The following is a 27,565-nucleotide window of genomic DNA, read 5'->3' as shown; positions in this document are numbered from 1 at the left end:
AACACTGAGATAAATGGTGCGTGTTGTCAACGCAACTCTTCCCTACAGTGACAGTGGTGTAACTCTGATCTAATTGAGACAGCTTGTAATACAAGATTCAGAATAAAATGCTTTATCTTCATTTATGCTGGGAGATTTTATATTAATCTGGGATTATTTGTCAGAGTATTAAGGTGCTACAATGCTTTTTGCTGTTTTGATAATAAGCGCACATCTATTTATTCTGAATATCAAAATCATGACATTTCACTATTAACTTGAATGTAATTAAAACAGATTTTAATGAATTATTGATTTAACAAATTTTCCACAAAGAAAATACCACAGCTTGAATATTCTATTGAATATTCAAGCTTTAAATAATAATTTAAACCCACCATATGTTTACATTCAAACTTCTACTTGGATCAAACTCAACTCCGTCAGCACACTGATTACTATATGAAGGGCACGGACTGAAATGCTCTGCTGCTGAATTAGTCATTGATGGCTTTGGAACACAGTGGACTTCTTTTTATGTATTAGCTGTTGGATAATTTGCAAGAGCTTTAAAATGTCCATATTGTGCACAGCTAAGAGGAGACGGGATGTTTTGTCTCATTTCTTATAAATGGGTCCTTCCACACTGCTTTTGGCAGCTTCCCACAACATAATAGGACTTCACCACACAGAAGGGACAAATGGGAGAGATCAGTATATGGCAGCTGGACCAAGACTCCATTCAACAAATAAATGTGCGGCAACATTGCACCTGCAGTAGGTATGAACCATTTCTAAATCAAGCTCTCTCCTTCACTCTCTCAATCTCATCTTGTGCTCTCTTTTGGGAAGATAAACATCCTTGGCCCTTTCCTAGTACCTGTTCTCATCTGTCAGACTACGATAAGGGTACATATACCCTGTCAATACTATTGATGCTAAGACTGCCCACGTCATCTAAACTGTGATGGAGTATTTCACTTCAGTAAATTATACCCTCCAGATAAGTGACAGACAGAATAGCAGAAATAAGCTTAGTACAGTGAAAACTGCTTATATTCAGGGGGTGGATTCAATAACAGAAAGACCTACAGCTCAGCAGAATGCAATGATAAATATTACCTTTGTGAATTTTGAACTTTAATGTACAATTCGTATTTGTCCACTGGGGCCAGGAAAACCTCACGATGTAATTCAATTCAATGCAATATCATTACAGCCTATTGCCTCAGAAATTAACTCAATAAATAATTCAGAGTCTCAACATACATTTAAGTCATAGGCTTTACCAGACATTGCATTTATTGGAGTCTTTTGTATTAAAATTAGATTTCAGATAGGTGCTGGTGTTTGAAACACATTTAAGTGCATGTAGTCATCATTTCCCGTTAACCGTCTTCTGAAATCTCTCTTCTAATGCTGCCTAAAAAGCATTACAGTACATCTCCATGTCAGTGTGCCCACTTCTACATATGATGCATGCTATAAACGCTTGTTGGTTTTTATTCGTTTAATAGTTATACTTAAAAAAAAATGTTTCTACTAGAGCAAGAACTCAGAAGTCAATTGCTCTTTACTTTCTCAGCAAAGCCAATTGTTGCCATTACTTTGTGAATTTCTAATGGCTAAAATGCCTTTGCTGACTTGTAAATAATTCAGTGTGACAGTGGCAGTGTTGCAGTACAAACAATGACACATAGCTGGCATCTTTTAGAGTATTTTAAATCATGCTACACTAGTTCCTGTTAGTCCTATCAGGCACAATGTTTGAGGCACATTCACTTTTCCAAACTGTGTGCATTAAAACCACCACAGCGATCGCGTTGCACTAATTGCATGCCACAGAGAAACAGTGCGTTGCTTTGTTGTGTACAAAATCTATAGACTATATGTTACAATCACTGTTGCATTTTCCAAAAGCATGCAAATGGAGTTATTGTTTCCTTTTCTCTCTTTGTGTTCTGAACTGAAGAAGCGGCAATCAATCACAAAATCTACATTTTGTTGAAAATCTGAATGGTTTGTGTGTTTAGAATGAGGCCCAGCGTGTACTTTAGTACTTTCATGTCTCATCCTCTGGGTTTCCATGTTAAATATGCTTTTGACAGCTGGATCTTATTATTTATGACATCAGAGCTGACAAAAGAAGATAGCTGCTGTGCCTTGTTAAATTTATGCTCGGGGAAATTTTTTGGCTGCTGGTGGTACCCAGGAGATGTGAAAGGAAAAGAAATATAGTGTACTCTGCAGGCTGCGAGAAGCGCTTGACCTAAAGGAACCCACTCCCTGTACATTTTGTAAACAAGGTAAACAAACATATAGAAAAAACTTGAAGGCACACCCAATGTACATTTGTCAAAAACTGCTGAGTCATTGATTATTCGCCATTCTGACAGTGAAGCAGATGCCACCAGACAATGATAAAAACAACAACACCAGAATGTGATACAACTAGCTGCCATGTCTTATGGCATCAGTTTCAACTGTTGAGCAATCAGCAGTGACTTAACCCTTTTCCCTGAAGCAGTGAGCTTTTGATGTACTTCACAGAGCAGACATGTGTGTGGAGTCTGAGGCAGTAACATTAAAGACAGTGATTCTACTTCTAAGATTAACTTGATGTCTGTAAGAACAAGAGCACAAACGGCAATCTGGAACTGCATATATATTAATCCATTTAAATGAATTCCCACCACTCTTTGTTTCTTTGGTATCTCTTAAGTCCCTTATTTTTTTCAGAGTGCTTTTGACTCTCTGTCACTTGTTCTCCCATCAGCACAGCCGCTGTAGCTTCCAGGGCTAATATGGTCAGTGTAATGCACACAACAGTCTTTTATGTATGCAATGACATGTGTGTGTGTGTGCGTGCATGTTGCCTTTTTTTCTCTTCTCTTTTTATGCTTGTCTGATTAGCCTTCTTGGAATTAACATGCGGCCATGCCTGTTGGGACAAGGTGCTTCATTGGCAGCAGCGTGCTGAATATTGAATCAGGTGAATAGCAAACCTAGTTTTGATGTGGTAAACATGTGTTTGGGTTTTGTGATGATTGATTTGGATGGTGTTATCAAGAAAGATTGGCTAGCATTTTCAGAGGATAATCATGACTCATTCACCACAGGGATAGACTGAGTGGAATTAGGAAACATCTCACGCGCTCTCTTGGTAATGTGTCATTTGCTCTGATATCATCTCTTTCTTTGTCTCTCTCTGTTTGTACTTTTCTGGTCTCCTTTTCTTTCTCCCTGTCTGCAGATCTCTCTTGGCTTTTTTCTTTTTCATCTGATCTCTGTGGGTTTGCTTCGCGTGTGCCCTGTTAATGTCACCCTGCACGTTGGTTATCACAACCTGCCCTTGTCTGTTCAAGCCCATCTGCATCTCAAACAATACCTTAAATATGCAAGATAAATAATGAATTAGCATAAGTTCAATTAAGGATGCTATCTTTCTCTGTGCAACAGTAGTAGTCAGTGGATTAAAAAAAACAAAACAAAAACATAGCTACATTAAAATGAGCAAACTTTAAATACGTACATAAATACAACTGTGGTCAAATAACTGGCAGCTCTTTAGGAACTAATAATAAAGTCGATCTGCAAAACAGATGATTGCATTAGGCATTATACTGGGACTGGGCTCCAGAGGACAACCCCTTTAACCCTCTCAAGGCAGGCGTTGCCGATTTGCAACAGTTAAAATTTAACAACCTGATTACCCCACATACATATTTTATGAGTTTGTTTTACTCAGAAGTACCACTGAAGGACTTGGTTGTGCATTAGCAACAAAAAGTTTAATTTGAGCCGGAGAGGGTTAAGTTCCCCATGGCATCTCACAGATGCAAGTTTTTAAGCTCTTTTGGCAACTCTGAGTTCACTTTATAAGTCAACTTAATCTGTCTGCAGCAGCTAATGGTTCAGTAGCAATAGTGGTGCTGCTACAGTTAGATGTGGTTAGGCACATCTGTGGGTAGATATGAATCTCTATAGTCTGGAATGAATCCCAGCAAAATGTTGAAAAGGGATAAAAGACAATTTTCTCAATTGTTGTTGCCATTTATACTGTAAAGCTCCAGCTTCAAACTCACTCTATACACTTGCTGTTCATTTTTTAATGATCTTAATATGATGATTTAAAACAAAAGATAATGCCACCTACCTACTGTTCAAATCTTTGATTTGTGTTGGGAAGCCGATCAGATGAAATATTCCATAAAATGAACTGACACAGTTTCTTTTAGACACGGGTTAAACTGAAAGGCTGCACTAAGGCCTTAAGGATTATTTTGTGATTTATGCAAAACTGCTGTAGCAGACTCCAATAAGCTTAGATTACTCTAGAAAACCCAAATAGATTCCATTTAAGTCTTAAATGACAGCATGCTGTTAACACTGTTTTGTATTAAACCTGGTGCTTTCAATTATTAGCTTTGCTGGCATTATTAGCTTTTTGTACTGGGATGCACGCAGCCCAAACATCCCATATGAATAGGGAGCAGAAGCATTTTGAGAGATGAAGATGTGTGCTCATGGTTTCCACATGTACTCTGCACAGTGTTTTGGCACAACTTACTAGCACAAGTTCAATGCTGTTGGGCACTGCCCTTCAGTACTTTTTCTGTGAAAAATAGCATCTTAGATCAATGCTGTGCAATACTGATCCAACTAGTTCTTGCACCATTTATGTTACATTTTCTCAGCAAAACTTTAAGTTTTAGGTTTCTTTTACTGTAAAGAAATATCCTCGATACCTTTTCCTATTCCGATTTACATTATATTCCCTCTTTCAGTGGCTTGCACATTGCTAGTGTTGAAGTGTGTTAGCCTACCATCTCCACTAAAGCTCATGTTGGCACATAAGATCACAGCCACCTGTTCCCACAGCTTGAACAAAGCTGGACATGTGTTCTTCTGCAAGCCTGATGGCAGATAGGTGTTCACCTACTTTGCAAAGTAATTCACTGAAATCCACTCCCACCATTATCTAAGACCTGAGTCAGAGGGAGAAACAGCCTTCTTCCTACGTGTTAAATCAACTTGATGGGCTCACGATGTTGATTCATCCTGCTGAGCTGAGCAATACACAAATTAAATGTCAGGCAGTTAAAAGACACAAGAACTGTGTAATTAAGTTTTGCCATTAGTATAGGATATTAAAATTCTTTTTTTTATTCTAAAAAATTGAAGTGACAAATTTATTGTTCAGTGTTTTAACATGACACATCTAAATTAAAAAAATGTAGTCGATCAATACGGCTGAAAGGGGCCACAATTGGGGTATGAGTGGTTGGTTGAAACACTGGCTGAACTCAGAGTGAACCACCTGTGGACTTGAGCCAAACCTCTGTCATGCACCAATAGAAAACAATGTAACTTTGAAAGCTCCTGTCAATTTTACATCCTGAATCTGTTCAAATGATCTTTAACATTACTTCCCTTCACCATAGCAAACCCTGTAAATACTATAGGCAGTCATTTTTAAAGAAGTAATCATTAATGAAATTGCAATTAACACAAGCGGGGTCTTAAGATGAGGGTAATGGTGTGAACAACAGTAAACAAACAGCAGCAGCTGTTACATGCGCACAATTTTTTATTCAGATTAAAATCACTCTGCTTAAGGATATTAGGTCGGCTAATTACATGGGATGTTATTTTAATACGCTCTGGTGTTTATCTGAACACACTTAATAAGAGGAGTGTGATGTGCAAAAGTAATGAATATGTCATGCATTAATCTTTCTCGGCTATCTTATCTCTCTGGCACAAGTTTGATCAGTTCTGTGAAGATGGATCCTGTCAGTTTAAACCCAGTAGTTTCAGTTATTTTGTTGCTTGAAAAAAGAAGACAAGAAAAAAAAAAACAGGGAATGAGTTGAGTTTTTTAAGTTTCTTTATACTTTGCTTCGATAGAACCAAACTTTTAATTTAATGTGGTACTGAGCAATGGTTCTCCTGGCTTTCTAAAGTTCTTTGAGAACATTTTTGTGCACAGTTTCTGGTTTTGCACTCATTTTCCATCCAGTTCTTGTACCCAGCCATTTTCAGAAGAATGTTTTCCTTTTTTAGTAAGTCACCTAAACACTTAGTTAAATAAACATACCAAAGTTAACACAGCTTGACCAGCATAAATTAGTATCCTGGCCAAAGAGCTATTAGCTGAAAACTTGGCACATCTTAGTATGGTGTGAAATATGTGCTTAAAAAATAGAAAAGTAAACAAGAAGGAGGACAACAGAAGTTGCAGCCTTAAAAACATCTACAGCAGCAGTAGTTGGAAGCCCTGAGAGATACATTTGGTCCTTTGTAGCTACCGTTTACCAAAATCTCATGAGAAATGGCCTAAATAGAAGGGTGGCTGTCAAGAATCCATTCTTAACCAAGAAAACAGTGAGAAATCGCTGTTAGAGTCGAGTCTGGACCTTAAGAGTACTAGAGCAGTATGGGACAATTTTGATAGAGATTGGAACAAAAGGCAAGCAGCATCCAAAGAAGAGCTTTGGAAGGTCCTTCAAGAATCCTAGAGAGATACTTCTGAAGACTAAGAAATCTGAAGAAACCTTGTATAAGAGAGTTCAGGCCATGCTGAAGAATAAAGATGAACTGATTTTAAAACTTGATGAGACTGTACAAACTCTGTTTTTGCCTTAAGTACTGTACCTTGAATTATCGATGCACTGATTTCCTATTTTGCTAGTAATATGCAAAGAAACAATGTGTGACTTAAGACCTTTGAACAGTAACGTAATGTAGTAACTATGGCAAATAGAATATCTCATTAAGCCATTCTCCATTTTAAGCAATATTTTTAAGGAGATGGGGGTGCGGTAAGTGACGGAAGTGACGGACAGGGTAAGCGACTCATGTTGTAACTGACGTCAGACGCCGGAGATTTTTGGGGAAATTAAAGCAAATGGTAGTTTAGAATTGAACAAATTCCTTTAAGCTTCAGTATTGCCAAATACACTTATCAATTGTCTTATGACTAACAACATAACTAACAACATTTGTCTAACTCATCTCCAACACCCTGGAGAACAATGGGGAGAGTTTAGAGGCTCTCCAAGATTACATTGATCAGTGCTTCCAGGATCTCGTAATGAAGAAGGCCCAGAGTGCATCTTCCCCGGCCAAATCTGAGACGCCGTCGTCGAAAAGATGTCGCCCGGCAGATTCCCCCGGCACAACATCGCCAGCCGGCAAAAATATTGCTGACATACTGGAGTCGATCGACCAACGTTTGTCCAGTTTCGATGCAAGGCTGTCCGTGGTGGAGATTCTTCACCGGGAATTTAAATCCTTGCGAGAATCCCTGGAGTTCAGCCAGCAGCAGGTGGAAAAAAAAAAAAAGGGAGGTTGACTTCCATAAGTAATTTGAATGACTTGTTAATGCAGAAGATGTAACGTTTTTCTCTCCTTGAAGGAACAATAATCTATATTCACTCCTTGTTGTCACAAGTGTTTTTAATTCTGAACACCGGAATCTCCTAAGTTCCAATAAGCTTCGCTTATTATCTTGAATTTAGTATTTATTTATTTATTGTCATTGTCAAGAACAATGAAATTGCATTTGGGGCTTCCATACAACCCAAAAAAAAAGAAGAAAATAATAAATACCCCTTAAAACCCAAGTGTACATATTTAACCCAGTGTGACTCCAATGCAATAAGACAATCCTTAGCAATAATGTTCGTAGAAATTCAGACAAAGACCTGAGAAACATGACAAAATACAACAATGCAACCCATTCAATATTATTGTACTGTGAGATATGATATCAGATATGATAGTTATCTATTTAAGAAAGGGGGGGGGGGGCAGGAGGGGGAAGAGAATAAAGATATGATGCACCAATGCAGACCAGTTCATTGCTATTAAGAAGTTGGATATGGTTATTGTCCGTGAGAGGGGGGCAGAGAGTTCAGGAGCCTCACAGCCTGTGGATACAGGCTGTTGGCCAGTCTGGATGTTCTGGCCTGTATAGACCTGTACCTTCTCCCTGAGGGCAGCAGATGGAAAAGGTGGCGCGCAGGGTGATGTTGGTCCCGCAGGATACTGTGCACCCTCCTCAGACAGCGAGTGGGGAAGATATTACTGATCTCTGGCAGACTTGTTCCAATAATTCTGCCAGCTTCTTTCACCACCCGCTGGAGTGCTTGCTGATCGGCCTTGGTGCAGCTGGGGAACCACACTAGAAATCCATACGTCAGAACGCTGCTGATGGCACAGTTGTAGAAGTTCAACATCAGAGATCTGGGAATGTGTGCGCTCCGCAGTCTCCTCAGGTAGTAGAGGCGCTGTTGGGCCTTCCGTACAACTGAGGTGATATGGTTGCCCCAGGACAGGTCCTCGGTCACAGTTACCCCCAAGAATTTAAAACTGCTCACCCTCTCCACCGCCTCACTGCCAATGAAGAGAGGCAGATGGTTGTTATGACCCCTCTTCCGGAAATCTACAATGATCTCCTTGGTCTTTTTGGTGTTTAAGACCAAGTTATTGTCGTGGCACCATGACTCTAGTTGTTGCACCTCTGTCCTATAGTTTGTCTCATCATTGTTGGATATAAGTCCGAGCACTGTAGTGTCATCTGCAAACTTAACAATGAGATTGGACGCGCAGGAGGAAATACAGTCATGGGTGAAGAGAGTGTATAGCAGAGGGCTCAGAACACACCCCTGAGGGGCACCGGTGTTGACCACAAGGGTGGAAGAGGTGTTCTTACCCACTCTGACACTCTGTCTACGGTTAGTGAGGAAGTCCACAATGCAGTTGCACAGAGAGGAGTTAAGTCCCAGTTGGTGGAGTTTGGGACGGAGTTTGTATGGCCGGATGGTATTAAAAGCCGAGCTGTAGTCTACAAAGAGGAGCCGTGCATAGGTGTTCCTGTGTTCCAAGTGCTTCAGTAATGTGTGCAGCACTGTGGCGATCGCATCCTCGGTTGACCGGTTCTCCCTGTATGCAAACTGGTGCGAGTCCAGGGATGGTGGAAAAGCAGCTCTGATGTGTTTAATGACCAGTCTCTCCAGGCATTTGGCGGGAATGGGGGTGAGTGCCACAGGTCTGAAATCGTTCAGACATGTGACATTTGACTGTTTTGGGATGGGAACGATGGTTGCTGCTTTGAAACAGGATGGTACCAGTGAACAGGACAACGAGGTGTTATATATAGAGGTGAAGACGTCCGCCAGGTCCGCAGCACAGTCTTTTAGCACCCGGCCCAGCACTCCATCCGGCCCGGCCGCCTTCCTGGTGTTAATGCTCCGGAACACACGCCTCAGCTCATGAGTGCTCAGGACCGGAGCAGGGTCGGTTGAGGGGAGAGGGGACAGGACAGGGTCGGTGTTCTCCCTGTCAAAACGGGCATAAAAGAGATTTAGATCCTCAGCCAGAGTAGAACTGTCGGCTGAGGGTGATGGTGTTCTTCTTTTGTAGTCCGTGATAGCCCTGATGCCCTCCCAGACCTGCCTTGGGTTTGTGTTGTTCTCAAACCTGGCCTCGATACGCCTCCTGTGCTGCTGCTTGGCAGTCTTGATGCCTCTTCTCAGGTTGGCCCTGGCAGCACTGTATGCCTCCTGGTCCCCGGATTTGAAAGCGTTGTTCCTTGTTCGAATAAGTTGTTGAACTCCGTGTGTCATCCAGGGTGGATTATTAGGGAACACACGGAATCGTTTCCAAGTTGTTACATTGTCCACACAGAAACAGATGTAGTCCAAGACAGTGGAGGTGTAACTGTCCAATGCGACACGATTGTCAGTGTCCTGCACCTTGAATACATCCCAGTCTGTGCAGTGGAAACAGTCCTGAAGAATCGGAATAGCGTCCTGCGGCCATGTTCTCACGGTTTTGGTTGTAATCCCAGTGCTCTTGATCTTTTGTGTGTATATTGGGTGTAGCAGAAGGGAGAGATGGTCTGACAGACATGCAATGGTTGCACGAAAAATAATTATAGCAACAGTCAGCAGCTTATCTATTATTCATTTCCTACTTAATTTATTTCACCAGTGTAATTAAGGATTTCTGTCTTTAACTTGCTAATCACTAGATTATATTTAAAGTTTGAAAATATTCCAACCAATGCACGTGTATTCTATGAATAGTTACACAATGTGTAGTTTTGCTTTCTCGGTTTCTTACAAAGATGTTGCTTTTACAAGCAAAAGGTTTTCACACTTTTACTCTCATCTTGCATTACCTTGTTGAACTAAATAATGAGCCTGCAGTTTCAAGGACCACATCAAGACCTAAAGCCTAATAAAGTAACTGTGCACAAAATTGCTGGAAGAATGAGCACATACAATTCAAAGCAATTCTCTGTCACATTGAGGAGTCAGTTCTTTCTTTCTTTCTGAAAAGGAACTGACTTTCCCCTGAAAGTCTGCTCTCTTCTTAACGTTAGCACTGCCCTGTTGAAAAACAAATTAGCTCATTATCCTTGAAAGGCTGGGCACATAGGAGCGGCATGCGTGACAAGCCAAGCCTTTGCTTGTGCCAAGCTGAAAATGTCAACATACTACCTCGAGAGTGCGCATTAAACTCAGGCGGTAATGGCTGTCACAAGACAGATCCCCATTATCAAGTCCATTAAGGCACCACACTTCTTCCCAGTGAAAAAAAAAGAAAAAGAAAAAAACAGCCAACATGCTGCATAATCTTAAAGTTCAGAATAAGCATCTGTAGATAAATGCCAAGGTGACACACTTTCCATCGTGCCTCCAAAAACCTTTCATATGAAGTTCATTAAAATCAACTACAGGAGACATATGTGCCAAAATATCTTTTTGTGCATGCATATGTATGGGTGTGTAGGCATATCCAAAGTTTTCTATATGGTATGTCATTTCATTTGCATGAAAAGTAGCACCTCAGTAGCAAAGTTAATTCAATTTTCAAGTGTGATGACTAAAATGCGCTGGCATTTTCTCCGTAATGGATTCACAGTGTAATATACTGTATCCCCACTCAAACAATTTAATTTATTTTAGTACTTTTATTTATTTTTTTCTTTTCAGTCTAGTCTTACTGGAAGGGACTGAGCTCTCCACCTAATTTGTCGAATTTCCCAGAGGAACCCACCCGAGGGATTAATAAAGTTCTATCTTATCTTATCTCTTATCTTAATTTACCAAACAAACGTAAAACAAATGAGACAGGGATTCTACAGGAGTAAAGATGTTTGGAAGTGAAACGAGTAGTCAGATATTCAGTGTCTGTCTTCATTTCACAAACAGATGCCGTGATGAAATATTGTTTCAGATACGTAAACCACTTTAACTTAGCTAGAAGTTGTTACCTTTACATTGAGCCTGAGCGACTGTTTGCTTAATTTTAGTTTTTATTATCTCATATCCTAAATTGCAAACCTCTAAGTCATTTTTTGCATCAGGATCTAATTTCCTAATAGACTGTATTTATTTTTTCTTCTGTTGTTCTGCACTCAAGTTTTTATTAATTTCCCCTTTTGGGAAATGAGTAGTGAGCAGAGGAAACAAAATATGGAAGAGGTCCCTCATGCATGAAATGAAAGAAAGCGCTTTGCCCTCCTGTAGGAGCTGACATTGACGTATTCTCCAAAGGTAACAGCTCACTCCTGTGACATTGTCACTACCCGATCCGTACCGGAAACCCGATCGGTACCCCGCATGCGCAAATCTTACGTCACTTCCTCTCTTTGCCAACATTGCGACATTCAATATATTTGACTGATACGGTTAGCGCCCAGTTAGCTCCTAGCATTTCTCAACAGCTCTGCCTCCTTTTCGACTGCCCGGGACATTTAAACAATGGATAATCCGTATACAAAGAAATGCATGCTTTTCTCCTCAACAGAGAGCGTCCCCCGATTGAGCAACAGCGCCGTAAAATAAGAAGAATGGCGCCTAATTACAGAGTTAATAATGCAGACTTTGTAATATCTCACGTGTAGATTCATCAGCCAGATGAAGTGTTTACTGACAATTGACAGTGATAGCGCACATCATCATCACTATTCCAACAATCCTCTCCTCACAGACAAGCATAAACACACTCGACTATCGCTAAATCAAATTTAACACACGTTTGTAATGACGCGAATTCAGTTTACAATAGGGTTTATTCGCTCGGTCAGCAGGTGGCGGTATCCTCGTACACTGGGGAGTAAACTGCCATTAAACGAACAGAAGAAGAAAAAAAAACATCTGCACATGCGCGGTACGGATCGGGTAGACCCGATTTGTACGGTCAGACTTTACACATGCGCAGTAAGGATCGGAGAGTCCTGATCCGTGACTATCTTTTTATTTTTCGTTTTTGTCCACATTGTACTGAAATGCTTCATTATTGCAAACATTTTAAGATATACTTGTTATTCTTAACATCTTAACAGATACTCTGACCCATAACTATCGTAAAACGCTACGACCGGAAGTAGAAACCTTTCGCGCATGCGGGTTACCGATCGGGTTTCCGGTACAGATCGGGTAGTGACACTACCCGATCGGGTTTCCGGTACAGATCTTTTTTTTTTTTTTTTTTTTAAATACTTTAATTAAATTTATGCACATATTACAATCTCTCGTTGGGAGACAACATTTGTGCAACAACATCTTGAAAAGGTTGAATAAGAAATCAAACGAAAAAAACCAAAACAAACAAAAAAAAAACCCAAAACAAAACAAAACAAAAAAAACCACATATATACATATACATAAATATATGAAGGCCATTTTTATGACATATAACAGTTTCCTTTCTGCGAACACTTTAACATACATGTGGCTTACTTAGTACACCAAAAAACACAATCATTAAAAGGATAGAGATTGAGTCCCATTGTCGCATATCAAAGCAGCCTCTTTTACATGAATCCCTCAGTAATTCTAAAGATGACAAAAAAGATTTTAATTCAATTTTCAATGCAGTTAGGGAAGGTCTTTTACTTTGCCATTTACATTTGTGTATGTGGTATTTGCCCATAATTATCACCACCTTGTGTAGCATGGACAGTTCCTTAGATGGATCACCATTATTATATAAAACTTGTGTTAGAGTCAGTGGGGTCATCCCCTCTATTCTTATACTCGACCAGTCTACTAGATCTTGCCAAAAGTCAGTTGTTACTGAGCAGGAAAAAAACAAATGATCAATACTTTCCGCATTTTGTGAACAAAATCCACATGGCTCTACCTCAAACCCAAACCTTTTTTTAAGCATTTCAGCTGCTGGGTAATATCCATTAATTATTTTAAATTGCATTTCTTTGACTTTGGGGGGGATAGGCCATTTTAAAAAGTGCGTATATTTGTTCGTTATTTTAACATTACTCCCTTTTAGTTTTGTGTTACTGTTAAAGTCGTGAAATAATTTGTTTTTAAATATCTTGTTCATGGTTTTATTATTACAGTTTTTATCCGTCAAAGGAATCTGGTTTAGATGTAAAGAAGGTAGACTAATTTGTGCCTTAGAGTAATACAAATAACCTTGAATCAAACTCAACAGAGGTAAGGGGATTGCCTTACAAACCTTGTCATATTCTCTAAGGGAACACTGAATGTTAAACTTCGCATTAAAAACACCCACTGAGAGAAACTGACCCCTTTCATCAAGTAAGTCTGTTATAAAGATTATGTTTTTTTCAAACCACTCTTTAATAAACAATGACTTCTTATTAATTGTAATTGTTCTGTTATTCCACAAGGTGGAGCAATGTGGTGAAAAGTTATGGGCAAACACCATCTTCCAATAAGACAAGACCTGCTTATGATATTCTGACAGTTTCACAGGCAACTTCAATATATCAAAATCACATTTCAGGAGAAAATCCAACCCTCCCACCTTTTTGAAAATGTTTTTTGGGATATGGAACCATATGGAGTCAGGTTTCAAGAGGAAGGCTTTTATCCAGTTTATTTTAAATACTCCAACCATTGATTGAAAATCAATTGACTTTATACCACCTTTAGCATAATCTTTGACAAGTTGTGATTTTTTAATGTAATGTGTTTTATTGCGCCAAATGAATTGATAGATTATAGAGTTAATCTTTTTAATACTTTTCGGGGTAATGTATAGTGAATATGCTGGATAAACCATCTTTGAGACGCCCTCTGATTTGGATAATAGATTGCGTCCAAAAATTGTAATATCTCTCGTCAACCAATGATTTAGTGTTTTGGACATGCCATCAATTTTGTCTTTTAGGTTTTTTGATTCTCTAGTGTTGATGTCTTTGTCTAAATAGATGCCTAGATACTTAACTTCATTTTTCACTGGAATCGTCCTCATGCTATTTTCCAAACAATCATAAAGTGGCAAAAGTTCACACTTCTTTAGGTTCAGACACAAGCCTGAAGCTTTAGAAAAAATTGAAATGACATTCAATGCTTTCTCGAGTATTGATTTATCCTTTAAAAATATTACTGTGTCATCTGCAAACTGACTTATTTTCAGTTCAATATCAAAAATGTTTATTCCTTCGATGTCTGAATGGTTCACAATGAGGTAAGCCATTAATTGAGTGCAAAGAATAAATAATTTTGGAGAAATTGGGCAACCCTGTCGAATTCCACAGAATATGTCTATCCTAGATGTTATGCCTGGATTGAGCGAAACATAACTATAAATTTGCTTGTAGAACAGTTTGATCACTTTGCAAAATTTGTTTCCAAATCCAAAAAGTTCTAAAGATCTAAATAAAAAATTATGGTCTATTGAATCAAATGCTTTAAAAAAGTCAATAAATAGTATTAAACTTTCTGAATTAATAAAGGATCGATAGTCAATCATATCTAATATTAATCTTATGTTATTATGAATCTGCCTTCCTTTAATAAACGCTGATTGGCACTCATCAATCAATTTGGTTAAGACGCTTTTAAGCCTATTTGCATATACTAAGGCTAATAATTTGTAGTCGTTACATAAAAGTGTTATGGGTCTCCAATTGTCTAGCATTTGTAAATCTTTGTTTGGTTTGGGTAATAAGGTTATTAATCCTGTTTTCATTGTTGGGGATAGTTCTTCATTTTTTAAACAATCCAAAAAGCCATTAAATAACAAATCTTTAATGTCTTGCCAAAAGGTTTTATAAAATTCAATCGTTAAACCATCAATTCCAGGCGATTTTCCATTTTTCATTTGTTTTAGAGCTGTATCTAATTCGGATATTTTCAAATCTTCTTCTAACCATGTTTTATCATCCTCTTCCAATTTTTTAACCTGATCTTTAATCATATCAAAAAAGATATCTGCATTTTCTTTTTCAGTTCTTGATTTATACAGATTACTATAGAACATGTTAATTTCCTCACTTATTTTGTTTGGTTCCTCAATTATAGTACCATCCTTACTCAATTTAGTTATTTTTTTCTTTGTTTGTCTACGCTTCTCTAGACTATAGAAATAAGATGAATTTTTTTCTCCATGTTCAATCCACTTGGCTCTAGACCTTACATATGCTCCTTTAGCTTTAATCAAGTACACCTCATCTAGCTTATTTTGTAAGGATTGTAAGCGTTCTGACTCTTCCGCAGTCATACAGGGTTTACCACATAATAAATGAATTTGTTCAATTAGATTTTTCTGTTCACATACGCGTAGGGCAGACACTTTCTTTCCCGTTTCTATAGCTAATTGTTTCACATTATATTTAAACCATTCCCATTTACTGACATTAGTCATGCTCATATTGTTAATTTCTGATTTAAGTTCTTTAACTTGTTTACAGAAGTCTTCGTTTTGTAATAAACTATTGTTAAATTTCCATATGTTGTCAGATCTTTGTTGTTTACGTAGAGATAATAAGAGACTTATCAGACAATGATCAGTAAGTGGGGTTGACTGGGTCTCACATTTCGTAACATATGATGATACTGTTTGGGAGACAAGCCAATAATCTAATCTTGAACATACGTTTTTATTTGATGGACTAAACCAAGTATATTTCTTCGTATTTGGGTTTGTCATCCTCCAATAATCGATCATATTGGTTGTCGTACAAAAGTCACAAATAATGCTATCGTGTTCTGGTTGATTTCCTCTTTGTGGTTGTCTGTCAAGCCATGAGTTAGGAGCCAGGTTAAAATCGCCTCCAGTTATCACCTGGGTAGAACCATATGTAGTACTCCACTTTGCAATTAATTTACTTAAGTTAGACATCATATTTCTATTTAGCGACCTGTTATTGTATCCATACATGTTAATAAGAATAATTTTCTGTTCACAGACTTCTACCAACACCATGATCCAATGCCCCATTCCGTCGCTTTTATGATCAATAACTCTCCCTGCAAATTTGTTGAATAAGATCATAACTCCTGCTGAGTGAGTAGTACCATGTGAATAAAGAATACTATCTCCCCATTGATGTTTCCAAAATGTTTCCTCTTCCTTACCAGAATGTGTTTCTTGTAAAAACAAAATGTTTGCCTTAATTTCCTTGCAGAATAAGAACATGGCCTTACGTTTGACATTGTTTTTTAAGCCTCGAACATTTAAGGAACTTAATAGAACAGCCATCTATAAGATAAAGAAAAAACAAAAAACGCAAGAACAAAATACAAAACAAGAACAGTAACGGCTTCCTTGGCACTTACTAGAAGAAAAAAAAAGTGCTTGAAGCAGGAATAAGCCTAGTGTCCTACCTATGTAATCATAACAGTACTCCGACCCTATCACAGTACTACCCCTTTCTATATGCGGCAATTTAGCTCTGTATAGCTCACATTTAACTACGACTTTGCTTTTTGACCCTCTCCTATTTTTTATTTGTGTATTTTTAACAGATATGTATATATAAACATATATATACACACACACATACCCACATTTTATGGTTAACTTGTAGTGACTTCTTCAAGTGCATCTCACAGATCGATCCTTTCACCGTCTATTATTGCATAACCCTCCTTTAGGAATGCTCTTTTGCCGTTGTTTCGAGCTTCCTGCACCTTGGGCCACAGCTTGATCCGAGCTTCACGGTCTTCTTTGGAGAAGTCTTCTTTAAATTTTATGTTCAGTTCTTTGCAGACCCTGGCCTCTTTGGATTTCCTCCATACTTCATCCCTTGCCGTCCTCATGCTGAACTGTATGATGATTGGTCTTGGCACCTTGTTGCTCACTGCATTGTCTTTCTTCCCCAGTCGGTGTACTGTATCAACCATGAGCTGCAGTTTTTCCACTGATACAGGAACCACTCTTGTTAGAATGCCGATCACTGTTTCACGTGTATTCTCGTTGTCCTTCTCTGTCAGACCCAAAATTCTGAGGTCCCATCTTCTGCGGTAACGTGCACTCTCCCGACAGCTCTCCTTTAATTCTTTGTTTTCCTTCATCAGCGACTCCACCTTCGTCGTCAGCTTGTCAATTTCCTCTCTGTTTTTTTGGGTCGCCTGTGTATTTACTTCAATGCGTTGTTCGAAGGCTTCCAACTTCTTTTCAAGCGAATCAAACCTTTCCTCGCATCTCTTTGTGAAGCCAAGTAAAACTTCATATACATTCTCGATGCTCACCTGCTTCTCAGTTATTTTGCTTTTCATTTTTTTGGGATTGGGACTTGGTAACGGAGTGTGGTCACCTATGGGTCTTCCGATCTCTTTCTGAAGTTCCATCTCTTCTATATCTTCATCCTCACATGCTTCCCGCATAGCAGCAAGGTTGTAATCATGGTCGGAGAGGCTACCTGTTAGCTTGGGGTTAGCCATTTTTATCACTCTAAGTTTATCTTTGTGTCTGCCTGAAGGTCTGTCAAAGTAACTTCCAGGGGGTTTCGCTTGCGTTCTACTTCCTTTGGAGTAACAGTTTGTCAGTAAAGTATTTTACAGGACATCAAAATCACGTTTCTTAATCAGACCCGCAGATTGTACAACCGCTTATTCCGCCATCTTTCTCTCCCCCTTTTCCGGTACAGATCGGGTAGTGACACTACCCGATCGGGTTTCCGGTACAGATCGGGTAGTGACACTACCCGATCCGTACCGGAAACCCGATCGGTACCCCGCATGCGCGAAAGGTTTCTACTTCCGGTCGTAGCGTTTTACGATAGTTATGGGTCAGAGTATCTGTTAAGATGTTAAGAATAACAAGTATATCTTAAAATGTTTGCAATAATGAAGCATTTCAGTACAATGTGGACAGAAACGAAAAATAAAAAGATAGTTACGGATCAGGACTCTCCGATCCTTACTGCGCATGTGTAAAGTCTGACCGTACAAATCGGGTCTACCCGATCCGTACCGCGCATGTGCAGATGTTTTCTTCTTCTTCTGTTCGTTTAATGGCAGTTTACTCCCCAGTGTACGAGGATACCGCCACCTGCTGACCGAGCGAATAAACCCTATTATAAACTGAATTATCGTCATTACAAACGTGTGTTAAATCTGATTTAGCGATAGTCGAGTGTGTTTATGCTTGTCTGTGAGGAGAGGATTGTTGGAATAGTGATGATGATGTGCGCTATCACTGTCAATTGTCAGTAAACACTTCATCTGGCTGATGAATCTACACGTGAGATATTACAAAGTCTGCATTATTAACTCTATAATTAGGCGCCATTCTTCTTATTTTACGGCGCTGTTGCTCAATCGGGGGACGCTCTCTGTTGAGGAGAAAAGCATGCATTTCTTTGTATATGGATTATCCATTGTTTAAATGTCCCGGGCAGTCGAAAAGGAGGCAGAGCTGTTGAGAAATGCTAGGAGCTAACTGGGCGCTAACCGTATCAGTCAAATATATTGAATGTCGCAATGTTGGCAAAGAGAGGAAGTGACGTAAGATTTGCGCATGCGGGGTACCGATCGGGTTTCCGGTATGGATCGGGTAGTGACAATGTCACAGGAGTGAGCTGTTACCTTTGGAGAATACGTCAATGTCAGCTCCTACAGGAGGGCAAAGCGCTTTCTTTCATTTCATGCATGAGGGACCTCTTCCATATTTTGTTTCCTCTGCTCACTACTCATTTCCCAAAAGGGGAAATTAATAAAAACTTGAGTGCAGAACAACAGAAGAAAAAATAAATACAGTCTATTAGGAAATTAGATCCTGATGCAAAAAATGACTTAGAGGTTTGCAATTTAGGATATGAGATAATAAAAACTAAAATTAAGCAAACAGTCGCTCAGGCTCAATGTAAAGGTAACAACTTCTAGCTAAGTTAAAGTGGTTTACGTATCTGAAACAATATTTCATCACGGCATCTGTTTGTGAAATGAAGACAGACACTGAATATCTGACTACTCGTTTCACTTCCAAACATCTTTACTCCTGTAGAATCCCTGTCTCATTTGAGATATTACAAAGTCTGCATTATTAACTCTATAATTAGGCGCCATTCTTCTTATTTTACGGCGCTGTTGCTCAATCGGGGGACGCTCTCTGTTGAGGAGAAAAGCATGCATTTCTTTGTATACGGATTATCCATTGTTTAAATGTCCCGGGCAGTCGAAAAGGAGGCAGAGCTGTTGAGAAATGCTTGGAGCTAACTGGGCGCTAACCGTATCATTCAAATACATTGAATGTCGCAATGTTGGCAAAGAGAGGAAGTGACGTAAGATCTGCGCATGCGGGGTACCGATCGGGTTTCCGGTACGGATCGGGTAGTGACAGACAGACATGCTACGTTTTAGCACTACGGATAAAAATGGCTTCCAAAACATGGATGCTCTATTCATCTTTTTTTTTTTTTTTTTTCATTGACAAAGCACAAAATACAGATATACAAATACAAAATATGAAACACAATGTCAGGGGATTCGTATAAAAAAGCAAAATAGACACAGTCTATTATAGAATCACATAATATTGAACAGGGAACATAGGTTTACGGTTTTGACAGCTTTTTGATTTTGAGAATGTTGTATGGTTTTAACATAGTGTTTGGTTTCATTTAAAAAGCACCGAAAGGATGGTTTTGCGTTAGAAAATTTAGACTTATGTATATGAAATTTAGCCAATAATATCAATAAGTTAACCAAATAAAATTCGTTCGCCCTGTGCATGGGGTACTTAAAGAAACCAAACAATATATTCTCGTAACAAAGAGAGAACTCAGAAAAAATAAAGGAAACAACAAAAACACAAAATTCTTGCCAGAAAAGATTCGTATATAAGCATGATCAAAATAAATGAGAAATATCTTCCTTCACACAATTACAAAATGTACAGTTAACATCAATGTCCTTTTTATAACGTACAAGAAAAGACCTAGTTGGGTAAAAACGATGAATAACTTTAAAAGATATTTCCTTTACTTTGTTATTTAATAGAAATTTCGCCGGTAAGGTCCAAATCTTCTCCCATTCCAGGGCCTGGTATAAGTTATTCCAGTAGGCGACAGCCGTTGGGACACAAGTTCTGTCTTTTTGAAACAGAGTTCGTATTTCACGGTTGTTTTTCCTCCTTACAGAGGGGAAACACACCTGACCGACATAAGTAGCAGCAGGATCCAGTGGTAAAGGGGTCAAATCACTAACAACAGGATTTCTAAACAACATTAAGACCCCAGCAGGGATAGCATCAAACACTACGGCATATTCCTTTGGTGGAACAGGAAGACCATATGTATTCAGAAATTCTGAGTAAGAGAGTAAACCTCCAGCTGGATTTATAAGTTGTGCAACACGATGAATCCCATTATCAAACCAATTACTTAAAAACACCGATTTATGTTTGTATAAAATGTCTCTATTGTTCCAAATATAGTATCTATGTGGAGAAAAGTTGTGTTTATAAATCAATGACCAGGAAAGAAGCATCTGTTTATGAAAGTTGGATAGTTTTAAAGGGATTTTATCAATATTGTAATTACAAAGCAAAAGAAAGTTAAGACCACCAATTTTTGAGAAAATATAATTGGGAATAAAGTTCCAAATTGAGGTTGGGTTCCTGAAAAATTGTTTAATCCAGTTTATTTTAAACACATTGTTTAATGAGGAGAAGTCAAGAAAGTTTACTCCACCATGTTGGTATGAGTTGGATAAAACTGATCTTTTAATACAATGAATTCTATTCTTCCATATGAAATTATAAAGATGTCTGTCAATATTTGCCAGGGTTTCTTTATTTACATCAAGAGACAAAGCAGCATAAGTTAGACGAGATAAACCCTCTGCTTTCGTGAGTAAAACTCTCCCTTTAATGGATAAATCCCGCTGCAACCAGGCATTAAGCTTTTTTTGTGTTTTGTCCAAAATTGGAGTGAAATTAAGGGAGCACCTGGTGGATTGATCTTTATTAATGACTATACCAAGGTAAGTGACAGACTCTTTAACTGGGATGCCAGCAATAGATAGACTGGTACAATTTCTAAGGGCAAGCAGTTCACATTTGCCAATGTTTAGGTGGAGTCCTGAAGCTAAAGAAAAGGCATTAATTGTGTTAATAGCCATCTGCACCTGTGAATCATTTTTTAAAAAGAGAGTGGTATCATCAGCAAGTTGACTAATGAATATTTCTTCATCCGCAATTGTTATACCTTTCAGAGGACTGCGTTTAATATAATCAGAGAGGAGTTGAGCACAGATGAGAAATAAGTATGGGGAGATGGGGCAGCCTTGCCTGATACCGCGGTTCAAGTTAAACCTAGGTGAAGTACCTGCTTCTAGTTTGATGGAGCAGTTCATATTTTTGTACATTGTTTTAATTGCATTCTGAAAATAAGGGCCAAAGCCAAATTTGTCCAAAGCCTGAAAAATAAAACCATGTTCAATCGTGTCAAACGCTTTGCAGAAATCTACAAATAAGATAAAGCTATCATCCCTACACAGATCTGCATAATCAATTAGGTCAAAAATAAGTCTGATGTTGTTGGATATGTGTCTGTTAACCATAAAGCCAGACTGAGTTTCATCAATAATATCATTCAAAACAGCTTTCAGTCTTTTGGCAAAGATCTGAGCTAGGATCTTATAATCATTATTAAGGAGGCAAATTGGCCTCCAATTGTCAATATAAGTGGGATCTTTCTTTGGCTTTGGGATTAGGGTTAACAGACCTTGTGATAAAGTGGGGGGAAGAGACTGATTTGTAAGACTTTCAATGTATACATTAAGAAGCAATGGAGCCAGTTGATCTGCAAAAGTAATGTAAAATTCAGAGGTTAAGCCATCGGGTCCTGGGGATTTATTAAGTTTAAGACGTCGAATAGCAGGTAGCACTTCACTAATAGATATCGGCCTATCACAGAAACTCATCTGATCTTCTTTAACTGTTCGCAAATCAGGGATTTGTTCCATAAAGTTCAGAGCAGCACTCTCATCAAACTCTGACTTGTATAAATTTCTGTAAAAATTGGAGCAATAGGTGGAGACTTTTCGGGGATCATCAATTATAATACCGTCAATATTAAGTCTCCGAACAGAACCAAGTTTAGAACGAGATCTCTCTAATTTAAAAAAATAGGATGAGTGTTGTTCACCTTCTAACCATTTCCTCCTTGATCTCACAAAGGCTCCCTCTGCTTTCAGTTTATAGATATCATTTAACTTACTCTGTTGCAAAGCTAAGTCAGTTTTGTCTTCTTCAGATAGGTTCTCTGGTGGGATCTGAGTGAGAGCAGATATCCTAGTAATTACATTAATTTCTTCATTTTTCCTCTGTTTTGCTGCAGATGAGCCATACTCTCTTAAATATTTAGCGGCTTCAAATTTAAAGAGTTCCCAGTTTTGACAGTAGAGATGACTGGTTAAGGCTTTATCCCAGAAACGTTTGATTAATGACAAAATATCTTCAAGCACTTTTTCATGTTTTAGAAGGGAGTTATTAAGTTTCCAGTAGCAGCTCCTACAAGTTTGGGCGGCATTAGTATTGAAAAGGACCTGAAGTGATACCGCTTTGTGATCCGTGAGTGGAGTTGGCATTATATTGGCTATAACATTATCCCTATTTAAGCAATCAGAAATTAACCAGAAGTCAATACGGGATTTAGAAGAGTTGGATTTGTTACTCCATGTAAATAGTTTGGCTTTAGGGTTTTTAAATCTCCAAATGTCTATTAAATGAAACTTTTGCATGAATACATTTAAACAACAGGACAGAGAGTTATTTGAGCTAGGTGGCCATCTGTCTAGTGAAGGATCTGGAGCAATGTTAAAATCACCTCCAACTAATAACAGGAGATTCGGGTATTTGGATAACCAGAACAAAAAGCGTGTTTCAAGGGCATCCAGTAAGAAGTCATTATCAGACTTGGAATTAAAACCATACACGTTGGCAAGAAGAAGAAGTGTACCATCAATGTTGACAATCATTAACACATAGTGTCCTTCTGAGTCCATTTCAGAGTGCATAACGTTCCCATTAAATTTGTTCTTCAGAGTAGTAACTCCTGCCGATCTTTCCGATCCATGTGAGAACCATAGGTCCTTGCCCCACTGAGTTTTCCAAAAAGCAGTATCCTTAATAACAGAATGTGATTCTTGAAAAAAAACAAAGTCAGTATTCTGTTGATTTGCAAACAAAAACAAAGCTTTTCGCTTAACAGTGTCTCTTAAACCCCTGACATTGAGAGAACAAAGTGATATAGACAGTGCGGCTTTAGCACAAAATAATGAACAGTTTACTTCCCATAGTTAACATGGAACTGGTATTAACTTTTATCCTGAACCTCAAAATTGTAAACAACCCCTTTGACATCTGTAACTTTATACCTCAAGGGGGGCATGAAACCTCCATCAACGCAGGTGCAGCTTGATCCTCAGGCGAAGTGAGCGTTGGGTGCACCTCTTTCCCCTCAATGATCACACGGACCCCAGCAAAGTGTGCTCTTTTTCCTTCTTTCCTTGCAGCATCAATAAGAGGCCAAAGCTTCTCTCGAATTGCCCTGTCAGCAGAGGACAGATCTTCAGAGAACCTCATGTAGTTTTCTTTCAGAAAGGAGCAGTTTTTAGCTTTTCTCCAGATCAAGTCACGAGCTGATCTTGTCACAAATCGAATGATAACCAGCCTTGGTTTCTTCTGAGTTTCGCTGTAGCGGCCCAGGCGATGAACTACATCAATACTGTTTTTGAATCCTGCACTTGTTTCCCCGGCAACAGTGGAGCAGATGTCAAGTACTTTTCTGGTGATGTCTTCTTGCTTTTGCTCAGGGACACCTGAGAGCCTGAGATTCCATCTCCGATGGTATCTTTCAACTTCGTTGACCTTCAGTTCTACTTGAGATATTCTGCTGCTGTTTTTTTCACAAGTAGCTTTATCGGTTTTGGTGACATTCTTCAAAGATTCTACTTCCAAGAACATGAAGTCAATAGACTTCTTCATGGCCTCGATGTTAACAGTATTCTTGCTGATCATAGCCTCCAGATTATCTGAGCGCTCATTAATTAAAGTAGCAATGTTGTTTTGCACATCAGCAAGAGTTATATCACCTTTGTGTTTTTTACCATCTGGTCTGGCTGGAGTATCGGGATCCGAATCCGGCAGTGTTATCAGTTCAGGACTTTTGCTGCGGTTGTAGTCATGTTCGGCGGTCACGGCATTCTTGGGGCTGGTTTTTGAGCCAACAACACCTGTGTTTCTCTCCATTTCCTTGGTTGCTCCTTTGGTTAAACTTTTAAACTTCATGGAAGTTTCTTTTTCCTTCCTTTTGCTTCCCTGAGTTGCTGAAAGCATCGCTGAAGTAGCAGAGCTTTCCTGCTGTTAGCTGAGCTATCGCTCTGCAAAGAAGCTAGGGTCGCGAAAAAGTCCTTTGAAGTATGGTTCAGGAAGCCGTTACTTAGAAATGTCGCATACGTGTACTGACCCAGTATGAACCATCCAGATCCCTCAGGTCATCTGGATCCGGTCTTTTATCAGTTCCCAGAGTCAGAACCAGACACGGAGAAGCTGCATTCAGCTTTTATGCTCCTTATATCTGGAACAAACTCCCAGAAAGCCTCAGATCAGCTGAAACACTCAGTTTATTTAAATCCAGGTTGAAGACTCACCTGTTCTCAGCTGCATTTGAATAAAGCACCAAATCCACACTTTAAGCTTAAATTTCAAAACTTACATTTAACTACTGATTTTATCTACTGTTCTGATTTTATCTGTTTTGATTTTATATACTGTTGTTTGTTTGTTTGTTTGTTAATTAGTTAGTTAGTTTATTTGCTTGTTTTATTCAATTTTAAATCATGCTTTTTATTTGTTCTTGTTTCTAATGTCTCTGTAAAGCACTTTGAATCACCTTGTTGTTGAATTGTGCTATACAAATAAACTTGCCTTGCCTTGCCTTGCCTTGAATAAACAGTCGGTAGAATAACTCATTTGAGATTCAGAGAAAAAACGATGGCTGAAAGGGAAGTAAAACTGCAAAATCCTGCTTAGCCGCGGAGAAGAGCATCTACCTTGGTCGCCATCTTGGCTGCTCCTGCTCTATTCATCTTTTTCAACTTTGCAACGGTGTGCATGCTGTCAGTCTATAACCTGTGGGTGCTCCCCGGCAACTGTTTCCTTGGTAACAGGTTCATTCAACATGTTAGCCATACTTGTACATTTGTAGCTAGTTTTTGGGGAGTGGTGCAGGACAGTATATTAGCTTTGTTGAGAAGATGGACTGTTGTGAGAAAAGTGTACAAGCAACAAAACACAAATTCAGCTTGTTAGCAGTTTTTTTTAAATACATATTCATAGACTGCAAGTGAATTTTGAGATGTGTTGGTGTTGTTGGCATTGTTAAAGAACTGAAACTACTACAGACCCCAAAATAGTCCTGTTAATATTTCAAAGCACGTGTGAGATTGTTTTATGTTACAGCACTGCAGTATATGAGTACACAAGCAGATGCCACCAACACATAATATTTTCTGTGCCCCACTTATACCTAATGGAGAGTAGCACATTATGTGCCAGTAAAGTTGCTACTGAAAGGCCTGTCCCCTAATAGTGCATGTAGGTATAAAGTAATATCTGATGATTTCAGAGGTAATGGCATAGCAATTTTAATATCATTTATACATACAGTGAGTATGTATAAAACATCTCTGTGATGTTTCTCCACTTGTTAATTGTCTTTCCTTAAATTTGTAACTTATCTGCATTGTGTGTAGAGTAGCATTTGCAGCAAAAGTTTTCACAATGCAGACGTCATAATCTGTACGTAGTCTAACATTTATAGTGTCACACAATGCAAAACACAGATTTTTATAATTTAGTTTAACTGAGAACATCATATAACATGGCACCTCTATTCTATAATCCTTCATGTGTGGGAAGAGCAGGAAAGACGGAGCTAGTCATGTAACTTATACAGTAGGCAACCTTTAAGATTGATCTATTAACTCATTCACTGCCAGGGGTTTTGAGCATTTTTACTCATTTTTGAAGAGCCACAGAAAACTGTGTGTTATGATCATATAAACGCTGAACCTACCAAAATGAAGAACAGACTCTCTTCTTCCAACCAAAAAAAAAAAGCTTGTTTCTACCATTTTCCATTCTTTAGTAATCAGCTGTAGAAGAGAGGTGGGTTCCACCAAAAATGCCTGTTTTGACCAAAAAAAGGGAGAAAACGAGCTTTTTGTGAAAAATACATTTCAAGCAGTCTGATGTTCACTGACAAGCTGCCCGAGGTTGTATTCTAGCCCCTCCCATTGAAAAACGTAATTGACGTCTATAGACGTCAATGGCAGTGAATGAGTTAATTAGAGTATATTATTTTTAATATTATTTTTTATCACTAGGTCCACCTCCTTTTTTGCTATTATTCTTATTATCTACCTTTTGCTTTGTAAAAATATTTAATCATACTTAAATTTTACTTAGCAACTTAGTAAACCTTCCAAAACCAGACTTTAGGAATACTGGAAGAATGCAAGTTTCTTTTTGAATGATGAAAACTCTGATTTCTACATCATCACTGCATAATTACATTCTGTTATAAGAGGTTATGCATGCATTTTTACATTCAGTTGGACCAATTATGCAGTCACATGCTTCCTGCTCTATTTATTTTACAAACATGTTTTTTATTCCTTCTTTTGTCTCTATTCTTGTTATCTTGTTTCTACAACCTAATAATCTCCAAGAGTATAAATAAAATTTAATTGTAGATTTCACAACTAATTCTCATAGGGACATAATGCCTTATAATCAATTTTAGTATCATAACCATGTAATGTCTCCGTGCATTTTACCTTTATTTCCTCCAACCTCCATCCACTACACCCTAACATATCCTGCTGGCAACCCTGTTATTTCTTTTTTCTTTTTGGTTTTACTCACGTTTCTTGTTATCTTGCTATTAAAACAGAATAATCACCAAGGGTATCAATAAAGTTCAGTCTAATCTGAGATTATCCAGGTACTACTGAAAAGGACACAATGCCATATATATGATTCAAGTGCCAATTCAACGGGTGGCACAGGAGACACACAGGCCAGGCCATCTGCTTGCAGATACTGAGGTAAATGTGAGCAGACAGAGAATCTGGAGGAAATATGATTTGGTTTATGTAGTCCTTAAGTAAGCTGTCATTCCCCATAATGCATGAAGGGAGCTGGCAAAAGTAGGTCTATTACCATGTTGATAACATCAATTTGAAGTGTCAGTACGGGGTGAGCTAATACCCTGTCCGGCAAGGCTCTTCTCTCGTCTCCACAGCCACAGGGGTTCTGATTTGATTAAAATCACAAACCAGTC

At 38.5% G+C, this 27,565-nt stretch overlaps 2 protein-coding genes across 3 annotated transcripts in view; both read right to left on the bottom strand.

Moving 5' to 3' along the window:
- grid1a (glutamate receptor, ionotropic, delta 1a) overlaps positions 1 to 27,565 on the bottom strand; it is a 307,772-nt gene that overhangs the window by 103,049 nt on the left and 177,158 nt on the right. The window lies entirely within an intron of this gene.
- Positions 16,780 to 17,841, bottom strand: LOC147316024 (uncharacterized). The gene has a single exon (XM_086258079.1). The coding sequence runs from the start codon at positions 17,652 to 17,654 to the stop codon at positions 16,818 to 16,820; it is 837 nt and encodes a 278-aa protein (XP_086114205.1). The 5' UTR covers positions 17,655 to 17,841; the 3' UTR covers positions 16,780 to 16,817.

The sequence above is a fragment of the Aulonocara sp. 'chitande type north' Nkhata Bay genome, linkage group LG13, assembly GCF_057382095.1.
Source record: "Aulonocara sp. 'chitande type north' Nkhata Bay isolate Kocher_YH1m ecotype deep benthic linkage group LG13, A_spYH_male_GT1.1, whole genome shotgun sequence".
In the NCBI taxonomy this organism is placed as follows: Eukaryota; Metazoa; Chordata; class Actinopteri; order Cichliformes; family Cichlidae; genus Aulonocara; species Aulonocara sp. 'chitande type north' Nkhata Bay.
Note: the sequence above shows the minus strand (reverse complement) of the source record. Positions and strands in the feature narration are given on the sequence as shown.

Bases quoted from the DNA above. Each gene is read 5' to 3' on its own strand.
- LOC147316024 (XM_086258079.1), bottom strand. From the start codon at position 17,654: ATGGCTAACCCCAAGCTAACAGGTAGCCTCTCCGACCATGATTACAAC.